Genomic DNA, 11,138 nt, shown 5'->3' with positions numbered 1-11,138 from the left:
CATCCTCAAGCTTCCATTTGGATTTTCCACAGTCTTCTTCTTTCTATTACTATATTTTTCAAGAAAAGTAGGAAAAGTTTATTCCTCTGTGATCCTGAAAAAAACTACTTCATTGCGCTTTTGGTTTTGGGGTTGTTTTCATTGATCTTTTGAAGATGGAGAAAGTAACCAACTCAGACTTGAAATCCTCCGTCAATGGTGGCGTTGTTGATGTGTATGGAGAAGATTCAGCCACCATTGAGCACAACATAACTCCTTGGTCTCTCTCTGTTTCTAGGTAACAACATAACTTCTCCATGATCACAGATATAATAAGTGTCTAACTTTACAATCAAGTTGATAACTTTTGTTTCTTGTTTCAGTGGGTACTCGCTTCTTAGAGATCCTCGCTACAACAAAGGACTTGCTTTCACTGAGAAAGAAAGAGACACGCACTACTTGCGTGGTCTTCTCCCTCCAGTTGTTCTTGATCAAAAGCTACAGGTAGAAATGGTGATTTTGTTATTGTGTATGGTTCTATTATTAGAGTTTCAATCAAAACTTTTGTTAATCATTTTTCGGGATTTTGAATGATTTAGGAGAAAAGGCTGCTGAACAATATCCGACAATATCAATTTCCATTACAAAAGTACATGGCCTTGACAGAACTTCAGGTAAAAAATCTTGTCTGTTCAATCTGCGAAATTGTTGTTTTCAAGATTATCAGAAAAAGATGAATCTCTTATTGGTCATTAAACAGGAAAGAAACGAGAGGCTGTTTTACAAGTTGTTGATTGATAATGTTGAGGAGCTTCTTCCTATTGTTTATACTCCAACCGTTGGTGAAGCTTGCCAGAAATTTGGAAGTATTTTCAGGCGACCTCAGGGTTTATTCATCAGTTTAAAAGACAAGTATATATTGCTTGTAACTTTCATCTTATGATTTTCATTATTTTTTCCCCCACTTTTGGCTTTAGTCATATGTCATAACCTTTATATTCATACAGGGGAAAGATTCTAGATGTGTTAAAGAACTGGCCTGAAAGGAATATACAAGTTATCGTTGTCACCGATGGCGAAAGGATTTTGGGATTAGGAGATCTTGGATGTCAGGTATTCCTAGGATTTTGCTTCATTTCGATTTTGATGTGATCTCATTGTGGCTTTGGTTGTTTGTTGGCCTTTGCATTGAAGTTTACATTTAGTGTGTAATTTCTCCAAATGAAGCCATAAGCTCCTAGCATCTTAAACAAAATTCCTGTGATAATTTTATATCTGAGTACCTGACCAGAGGTTGTTTGACTTCAGGGGATGGGTATTCCGGTTGGTAAATTGGCGTTATATTCAGCACTTGGAGGCGTTCGTCCTTCAGCGGTATTGGTTTAGTTTTGCTAATGTCTAATGTTGTATACAATATTTCTAAGTCAGAAACTTGAGTCTAATTTTCTTTTGCAGTGTTTACCTGTCACCATTGATGTGGGAACAAACAATGAGAAACTGTTGAATGATGAGTTCTACATAGGACTCAGACAAAAGAGAGCAACGGGACAGGTTTTTTTCTTTTGTTCTTTCATCCTTTTCTGTTAAAGAATTTTAAGACATGATCATATGAGCTTCCATGAAGGAATACCTTTAAAACATCATTGCAGGAGTACAGCGAACTCTTGCATGAATTTATGAGTGCTGTGAAACAGAACTATGGCGAAAATATTCTTATACAGGTATGAAACAATGAACTCTTGCTTTTTGGTTTTATATAATATGAGGATTCCGTATATATTGTTGTGTTAACTGCTTATATGCTTTGTTATCTTGAATTTGACACAGTTTGAAGATTTTGCTAATCATAATGCCTTTGAGTTGCTTGCAAAATACCGTGACACTCATCTCGTCTTCAATGATGATATACAGGTAAGAGTTTTGACTATTTTTTTGTGTTTCTTGTTGTCTACATAGTTTGGAAATTTATTCTTTACCTTTCAATTTCAGGGGACAGCATCTGTTGTGTTAGCGGGATTAGTTTCCGCACAGAAGTTAACGAATAGTCCACTTGCAGAGCACACCTTCCTCTTTCTTGGTGCTGGTGAAGTAAGAATCAATTTTTTGAATCACAATCTGATCCTTCAAGTCCACATATACTCAATTTTTTCTTATGTCTTCTTGTTTGGTTGTTGCAGGCTGGAACTGGAATAGCAGAACTCATAGCTCTCTACATATCAAAACAGGTAAATGAGTGTTCTTAAGATTTCGCTAGTTCTTAGGTGTAGTCGCTTTAATTTATTCATCTTTCGTCTGCAGATGAATGCTTCAGTGGAGGAAAGCCGTAAGAAAATCTGGCTAGTCGATTCCAAGGTAGAAACAATAAAAGCTGTACATACGACATTTCATTGGAACAACAATTTTATTCAAGTTTTGGTTCTCTGATAGGGATTGATTGTTAACTCCCGTAAAGATTCACTTCAAGACTTCAAGAAACCATGGGCTCATGAACATGAACCAGTGAAAGACCTCTTAGGTGCTATAAAGGTTCGAAACTTCTTCCTATTAAGTGTCATAATCCTCTTATGTCTCAATCAGTGATGAGGTCAAGGGAAGTAGGGCTTTTATTGACATCTTAAGTTATATGTCTTGTCAGGCCATAAACCCAACTGTCCTAATTGGATCTGCTGGAATTGGACGGGCGTTTACAAAAGAAGTGATTGAAGCCATGTCCTCCATTAATGAGGTATCTGCTATTCCACATCAACTGATCATATTAAAACCTCATATTGGTTAAAGAAGAAGATAAACCAACAAATTGTTTCTTGCAGAGACCTCTGATAATGGCTCTCTCTAACCCGACAACACAATCAGAATGTACAGCTGAAGAAGCTTATACTTGGAGTAAGGTACGTCTCTCCACACCACACACCATGACACCATTATTCCAGTATCTCGTCACCTCAAATGGAGATTAAGTTTTCTGATATTTGAATGAAGGGTCGTGCCATTTTTGCTAGTGGAAGTCCTTTTGATCCAGTTGAGTATGAAGGAAATGTGTTTGTATCTACACAGGTAATTTATAGATAATCTCTCTTCTCTTCATCCTTTGCGGTTTACTGAACTTACTTAGTAAAAAGCTCTCTGCAATTCTTGAAATACAGGCAAACAATGCGTACATATTCCCGGGTTTCGGACTTGGTTTGGTGATCTCAGGAGCAATACGGGTACATGACGATATGCTCCTTGCTGCTGGTAAGTATTTAAGGGATGTAAACTAAGTAAAAATAAAAATCTCTCAGCTCTGTTGTTTTATTAACAATATGATGTGTATCTTTGTCATAGCTGAGGCATTAGCTGGACAAGTAAGCAAAGAGAACTATGATAAAGGCATGATATATCCTTCATTCTCTTCCATACGGAAAATATCAGCTCATATTGCAGCCAATGTAGCAGCTAAGGCATATGAACTAGGTCTGTCTCTCTCTCTCTATCTCACAGTCAGGCTTTATATTGCGGTTTTGAGTATTTCTGAGGTTATGGCGGAAATGTTGGTTTTTCAGGATTGGCGGGGCGGCTTCCACGGCCGAAAGATATTGTCAAGTGTGCAGAGAGTAGCATGTACAGCCCCACCTACCGTCTCTACCGTTGAAAGTTGAAACTCAAGAGTCTACTTTGTGTGCTTCATCTACCTTGTTCAGTTATTCGCAAGCTTGTCTGTAAAATTTCCTGTAATAAGTAGTCTTTCAAGTTCAGAGTTCAAACACATGCAAGATCTCATCTTAACTTTGTAACTCTGGAAGGTACGTGTATTACTCACTCATGTTTGTCAAACTATGACCTGACCCCAACATTTGTTGAAACAAATGCAGCTTAGTAGATAGTATAGATTCTCAATCTTCACACCCTGAAGTATCTTCACACCCTGAAGTCAGAAACGATGCAAGAAACACATCATTCCAAGATTCTCGACGAAAGAATAAATATATGGGAAATATATGAAAATTTCCGTAGGCTTAGGAAGCATGGTGACAAGAAACCGACGTTAACAATGATTAAGCTTCAACGATATAATCACCGGCCCCTTGATAAACCTCATGTGGATTATTTACTATCTTCTCTATGGGCGAATTATGCATCAGCTACTTGTGACCTTGCGCTTCTCCTGTTTCTGCTTCGTCCCCTTCTTACGTTCCTGCTGGTTCTTAAGATGGTTGAAAACGGGTCAGTGAATCTTGGGAAAGGAGCATTTTATTCACAATTAAAGTGATAGCAACAGTAACTAACATTCTGAAATAAAGTGACGGCTGCTGATTCCAAGTTCACATGATTACCCCAGGATTTGTTGGTATATAGTAGAGACAGAGCTTTGAGTTCAAAAACTTAACACAAGAGCATAATCTGATTTACCCTTTTGCACCTTCTTTGAGGGGAAGCCTTGAAAGAGCAAAATGCAGGGATTCTCTGGTCATGGACAGAGATGAATGTGTTCTGTTTTCATGTCCTCGCAAGCTTCAAGATGCTTAACCTGTTTCAGATATATACCATATCAGTCCGGCTTATACTTGCTTATCCTCTATTACGTGCTAGAGAAAGAAGCACATGATCCAGCTTCATCTCCAGGTTTTTCTTCTGCAGTTTGCAGAACCAAAATGGCAAGAGTATCCCACGCACAAAGTATTTGATTCTGCGGATCACGGATTAAGAAAGCAAAAGATCTGACAGTTATGTAAAACTCAATAAAGAGACATGCATGAGAAGAGACGTGTTGGCAAATGTTTTAGTTAAACTTTGTAAATGGCAAATGGACGTTAACTGACCAATGATGTGACATCAAATTGTGAACACAAATAAATCTTCAATCTAAAATTTTGATATTTCAGACAACTAGAAGACGAGGCAAGAAAGCGAAATTCAATTAGATTGAACATTTATAAGATACACAACCAACTAAAATAACGAACCAAAAATTACAGAAATCAAGGGTGATGAATTAAGAGGGTGAGCAATATATTTCATCTCAAACGGCTAAGTAAGACAAACAGAAAGAGATCAATAAATAAAAATTTACCAAAGGGAATAATGCCTTTCTTCACCAATAAACATTTTGAAGCCAAAAATTAAAACAAAAATTAAAACAAGATCCAATCTTCCCCTTCTTGAAAAAGAATCACCAACGTCGCAAAGAATCATCAGTTCACCCGCGAATTCCCGGGAAAAAAATGACTTTTGAGCTTGCTTCTACTGTATAAATACCAGACTTTTTAAACATCAAATTTTTTCGGTTGTCGCCAGTGAGCTAAATTTCTTCCCAATGAGCTTAAGAATGAAGCTTTCTGAGGAGCTCCTTTTTTACCATACAAATGTTTGCCTCCTAAATCGGTCTTTGCTGGTCCCATATCCTTTCGTCTCTCAATCTGATATCAAGTTACAGATGCACTTGTTTACTTGAACAGAACATATTCAGGACAAGTGACGGGAGACAAAAAAAAACTATTTAAGAGACAAATGATTTACCTTGAATATCTTTCCATCTTTCAAATGGTATCGGATTCCAGACCAGTTTATGGATTGAGAAAAGTGAGAACGGAAAGCTGAGATCGGGTATAGGAAGTTGTCTACAAGCATTGCTACAAAAATCTGTGATCAAAAAGAAAAAGAAAATGTAACTTCATTACCACAACTTTCACTAGTTATAATCTAATTAATAAAAGGGGCTGAAAGTACGTACAAGTCCCCAGTTGTATGTTGCAAGAGAGAGACGAGGAGCCTCAGGGGATAGCATATTGCATAGTTGAACTTCTCGCCTTGTCAAATTCCACATTGAAAGAAGTTCAATGAAAGTGCAGACCGCCAACATTATAACAAGCAACATACCTGCAAAAACCTCACCTTTCCAAGTCAGTATGCAGCATAAGAAAAAACAGACAATCCTACAGTTCAAGTTGAAGACGACATATCACTATGCTTCCACATATATTATAACAGTTCAAGATTCCCCAACGTACTAGCAATCATCGTGTCAATAGGACAAAATTTCTTTTCTCTTGAACACATATCCCACCTAAATAAGAGGAAACGTATGCTCACCACCAGATGCAAAGGTCGTGTCTTCATGTTGATAGCCCTTGATGTAGATTCTTAAAGCTGATGTGACGTGAACAACAGCCATAACATATGGTGCAACAAAACCCCATGAAAGATAGCAGTGGACAGCAAACAAAGCCTTGTTCATTATCCAGTTAACTTTGGATATGTAAGATTCCAGCACAAAGGTTTGCTTTCTCAAGTAGTTCCAGTACCTATGATTAAAAAGAAACAAAATGATTAAACATCCAAATATTTTGTACCTCTGGTACAAACAAGGGTACAAACAAGTAAATAAGCAAATGTACCTTCCAAAACTTAGATCACTTGCAAGAGGATGAGGAAAAACAGCAACAGGAGGAGATGTAATGAGCCTCTTGTGAGCACCTGTGGTGAAAAGAAGAAACTGTCAACTACACATACAATAGGCATATATCGTGCAGCAAAATGGAGGAAACTTAGAAGCAAACGTTACCTGCTAGAGAGGCAAGTGTCATATCATCTGAATATCCACCATCGCGTAAGCCAGAGACAACACCGTATCGATCTTGTCTGAAATCATCGGCATGCATCTACAAATAGTTGCAAACAATCACCAAAATTAGATGTGGCAGAGATTATTAAAGAAATATTATGTATCATGTTATCTACTTACCATCATACACCCTCCCCATAAAAAGAATGTTCTCCCGCCAGTTGCAAATCCCATTGAGCAAGGCTGTAAAGAGAGCATGCCAAATGTTAGCTCAAATTACAAACTTGAAGAATCTAAACACTTGATAAGGAAGCCAGTGATTCTATGTTCTATACCATGTGGTACTCATAGATGCAATAACTCCCAAGAGTTCCAGAAGGCAAGTCCAAAGGATACCCTGTTTGAATAAATATCTGCAAGAGATCACTATAACTGTTAAACAAATTCGAACAGAAGAAAATATAAGGGCCTATTATCAATTAGCCATGTCTTCGATACATGTAAAACAGAAACAGACAAATTAAGCCAATTGATTCATGAATTATCTAGTTAGGGTACCACCTCTGGATTTTTCTCCATCTCAGTTGTGAGAGCTCCAATTGTTCCAGGATGCAGTCTAACATCGTCATCCAAAAATAACACATATTTGGTGTCTTGGTGCATTTTCTCAACTCCAATCTTCAAGAAATACAAATAAATTCAGCTAAAGCAAATGAATAAACAAAAAAACGAAAAACATATGTTGGAAGATAGTTTAGCTTCTCATGGTTGTGATTTCAGTTGGCTAATTATAGTTGAGCTAAGAACAGTCAGAAAGAAGAAATGAATCTATTGAGAGAGGAAAAATGTTCGTGCAACTAATGAAAGCCAATCACCAAACAAGTAAATCTACATCAAAGATCATACATACCAACTGATTATGAATTTTTTGGCTGCAAGTAGTCGATAAACCAGCAACCACAACCTTAGCTTCAACATCATCCTGTGCACATTGATGATCGACGAAGAAAGAAAGGAGTCAGTAGATACTTCAAGACTAAGAAGGCCAAACGAACTATAAATTGAACTTTTGTGGCGAGTTCTTTCAGCAGTAGAAAAAATTAAACAACCACAAATATATGCTGAGACGTGACTGCTGTACCTGATACATAGATAATAGACGGGAAACAGCGTGATATGCAGGGTCTTCCGTACTTTCTACAACAAAAAGGAATTCCAATGGCCCACCATAGAGAGAAGTGATCTACACATATACATGGATCGAACTATAAAATTAAGTTGGGAGCAACACACTTCATGGCAAAAAGCTAGCCATGATGAAAAGTAAAAAAAAAAAACATCTGCCAAGAAAAGAAGACAATGATACTGCAACATGAGAGGCTGACCTGACTTCTCCAGTTGTGTAAATTGTGTTCTCCAAAACCTTTAAGAGGCATGACAACGGATACTCTGGGAAGTTTAACCTGCCTAGAGTGCTCAAGTTCATTGACATCTTGATAAAGAAACGCCAAGCTATTTCCCGCTTTTATGCTGTTTTTAATTCTCTTAACCTCTCGGTTCCTAACAAATAAGACATAGAACACACACATTTCAGAAAACAAAACTCAAGAATGTAAAATCAAAATCACGCACTTTTAAGGTAAATGACACTACCTGACATATTCAGCCAAAAACCAACCAAGAGCAAGGAGTAAGCATATTGTACACCCCTGAGGAAAAAAACGTAACATTAAGTAATAACAACGAAACGCAAGAATTTCTTATCCTGATGATAAAAATCCCCAATCAAACACGTAAAGGAGAAGACATTTAGCCAAAAACTGATACTAGTATCTATATGATACGAAAGAATCATGACTGATTCATCAAACAAAGGCTGAGTTTCTTCATGTCTACGCTTCATCATGGTACTGACTTAAAAACCATTACTTTTCAAAACTCTAGATAACAAAAAGTAGCTTAACCCCAAAGATGATAAGTCCCCAAAAAAAAATCCACAACTTTTCCTTCCAACATTCAAAGATAGACTAAAAGACCAAACTTTCGATCTGAACCAACAAAAAAAAATCAAAAGTTCACCTGAAGATTAAAAAAAACAAGCCAATTGGGTTTTTTTCAGAATCCGAAAGGTGTGATTCAAACGAGCAAAGCAAAATTCAAAATTCTGAAAGAGAAAAGGAGCAACCTTTCGATCCGAACCAACACAAAGGAAAAGAAAAAAGCTCACCTGGATCTGAACGAAGACAGCGAAAGGGCTTGTAAAAGCTCTGCTAAGAGAGAAGAGAATCGCATCAATGGAGTCCAATGTAGACATCTTTTTCGTCACACTCTCTCTCTCTCTCTTTATCTTTTGTCTTTCTAATTCTTGTATATTCAATCAACGTCGTCTTCTTCCTCGCGACAATAAAGGGATTATGAGAAGAAGAAACAAAAAGAATGAGAAACCCTAGATTTGAAATTCGTCTCCTTGTCTCTCTCTGTCACACATCGAAACCAATTAGATTCGTGCAAAAACAAAAATTGTCTCAGATCACCATTGACGGACCAGCGAAAATCCAGAGAGAAAAAAGAAAAGAAAAGAAAATAAAAAACGAAAACTTTTAAATATATATTATTTCAAAAGGGAATCACACAAATCCACCATTCAATCATCTACACATCTCCTCTTTTTTTTAATTCAAAAATTCGAAAATTTACTATTTTTTATTTTGAGGAATATTTTAAGCAGCACCTTCTATTATATTTGTTGTTGTCATCAACTTTTTAAAAAAGAAAAGAAATGATTCGCAATAATTTAAGGAAATATATATTCTGTTAAAAGAAATATATATGATTTGTAATTCTGTCAAAAAATTAAAGTTTTTACGCGTTATGTATTTGTGCATTTAAAATCTTTTTTATTTGTGTATTTCATTTATTTTGTGTAGAGAGAGAGCCATGAACTAGAAATTTATAACTATAAAAGGAAAATATATTTTTCAGAGATTTTAAAGAATATCCTGATGAGAAAAGCGTTATGAAAATAGTAAAATACGCTGTCAAACAAAAAAAAAAACGTTATAAAATATTTTTGGTTCATTGTGAAAAGATTTTATCAAACTCTAGCTAGTGATCATGCATGCATAGAGAGGCTTTACAGGTTTTAAGTTTTGGATATATTGGTTATGTTTTTGGAAAGTTTCTTGAATAATTTTGGATTGGCTATGTTTTGTTTGCTGCTGCCGAATATATGATTTATGTTTTTAGGAATGGCGAATGATAATTTGGAGATGATGGGCTCGAATGTATATAGTTACATGTTACTATGTTAGCCGATGAAACATACTAGAGAGTTTTGCTTTGACGAAGATATGATGTTACGTACATGTGCTTCGGACTAACTTTTATATTAGTCATAGGCACATACGTATCAAAGATATGATGTTAAACATAGTATATTAGTCATAGGTTCATACGTATCAAAGATATACATGTCACAACCTTTGTAACATAGGTCCTTTATTGTGTACTTCTTCATTACATTCCTTTTGTCAACTTTTGCTCCAAGTCCGATTCAATTTTCTTAATTTTGCAAAACTACTTTGCAAGATTTAAATAAAAAAAAACTTTCTCGTCAAGGATTATATTATTCTTAGTCCAGATGAAAATATATATATTGTGTCCTCTATATAATTAAAGTTGGGTTTATGTTTGGCGGCAAAGATGCCGAAGTGTGATGCCCCGAATCTGAAGATGTCTTTGTCGAACAGAGTATCACTAGTGGTGACAGCTTAGATACATGTGTGCTCTTTTCTTTTTTCATCTTTAAAATTGACAACCCAATATCTTATTTTTCGTAATTATTATTCAAACAAAACATATATATATATATATATATTGTTCTATAATTTATTACTCCTATGACTTAATCATTGATCTCCTTTTTGCCAATTGAAAGGTATATTCTATGCATCTTCTTCTTCTTCTTCTCTGATGATGTGACTTTAAAACTATTTATTATTTGTGTTCCCTCCCTCCCTTTGCTATGTTCTTCGAATCAAATTTCGAATGGTTGTTAACCATATTGGTAATGTATCGAGTGAGAGTTTTAGATTAATTAGTCTTTTAAATTCCTGAATTTTACACATACTTTTATACTGGTTGTTAACAAAGTTATGGTTTTGGTTCCAATTAAATTTGTTCTTCTTTCTTTTAACTTATATTCTGAACATCGTACAGAGATAAGTCTTGGATCACGGTCAAACAAATCACTCGGACCAATCTACAAAATATTGTTTGCTTATGTACGTAACTAGATTTGGTTCGTTGGTTGTTGTGTACAAGAAATAAACTACATATATAAATATCGCAAGAGTTTTGACTTCAATAGATTAACAAACACATTTCCTCATGTTAATAAAAATAAAACATATGAGACCCCAAATACCAAATTGCCAATGTTTTTACTTTTTTACATATAATTCTCCTGGACCATAATTGCTACTTGTGTTGTGCTATCCTTAGCCAAAGGATATAGTGGTACCCAATTTCATGTTTTGGCTCCATATCCTTTTTTAAACTAATTTGCTTGCAGCAACATGGTTATATTCTAAATATAGTTTAAGTTAACGCTTAAATT

The 11,138-nt window shown here is 35.7% G+C and overlaps 2 protein-coding genes across 2 annotated transcripts; one reads left to right on the top strand and one right to left on the bottom strand.

Annotated features, from left to right (window-relative positions):
* Nucleotides 1-46: 46 nt before the first annotated feature.
* On the top strand, nt 47-3,846 carry LOC17891793 (NADP-dependent malic enzyme 1). Its single transcript, XM_006299636.2, has 19 exons — nt 47-277; nt 363-483; nt 579-653; nt 740-891; nt 987-1,092; nt 1,288-1,353; nt 1,435-1,530; nt 1,629-1,700; nt 1,807-1,890; nt 1,969-2,067; nt 2,157-2,204; nt 2,278-2,331; nt 2,407-2,505; nt 2,615-2,704; nt 2,790-2,867; nt 2,959-3,033; nt 3,123-3,213; nt 3,304-3,432; nt 3,522-3,846. The coding sequence occupies exons 1-19, from the start codon at nt 156-158 to the stop codon at nt 3,608-3,610; spliced, it is 1,746 nt and encodes a 581-aa protein (XP_006299698.1). The 5' UTR covers nt 47-155; the 3' UTR covers nt 3,611-3,846.
* A 1,017-nt stretch (nt 3,847-4,863) lies between these two features.
* Nucleotides 4,864-9,145, bottom strand: LOC17890763. The gene is made up of 14 exons (XM_023786918.1): nt 8,748-9,145; nt 8,174-8,229; nt 7,906-8,080; nt 7,662-7,763; nt 7,431-7,502; nt 7,082-7,198; nt 6,856-6,933; nt 6,701-6,763; nt 6,521-6,617; nt 6,354-6,432; nt 6,049-6,260; nt 5,690-5,835; nt 5,476-5,598; nt 4,864-5,375 (listed from the first exon to the last, which is right to left on the bottom strand). Exons 1-14 carry the CDS (start codon nt 8,832-8,834, stop codon nt 5,223-5,225), a joined length of 1,560 nt encoding a protein of 519 aa, XP_023642686.1. The 5' UTR covers nt 8,835-9,145; the 3' UTR covers nt 4,864-5,222.
* Between the last annotated feature and the right edge of the window lie 1,993 nt (nt 9,146-11,138).

Source organism: Capsella rubella, unplaced genomic scaffold (assembly GCF_000375325.1).
Source record: "Capsella rubella cultivar Monte Gargano unplaced genomic scaffold, Caprub1_0 scaffold_3, whole genome shotgun sequence".
NCBI classification, from domain to species: domain Eukaryota; kingdom Viridiplantae; phylum Streptophyta; class Magnoliopsida; order Brassicales; family Brassicaceae; genus Capsella; species Capsella rubella.
Note: the sequence above shows the minus strand (reverse complement) of the source record. Positions and strands in the feature narration are given on the sequence as shown.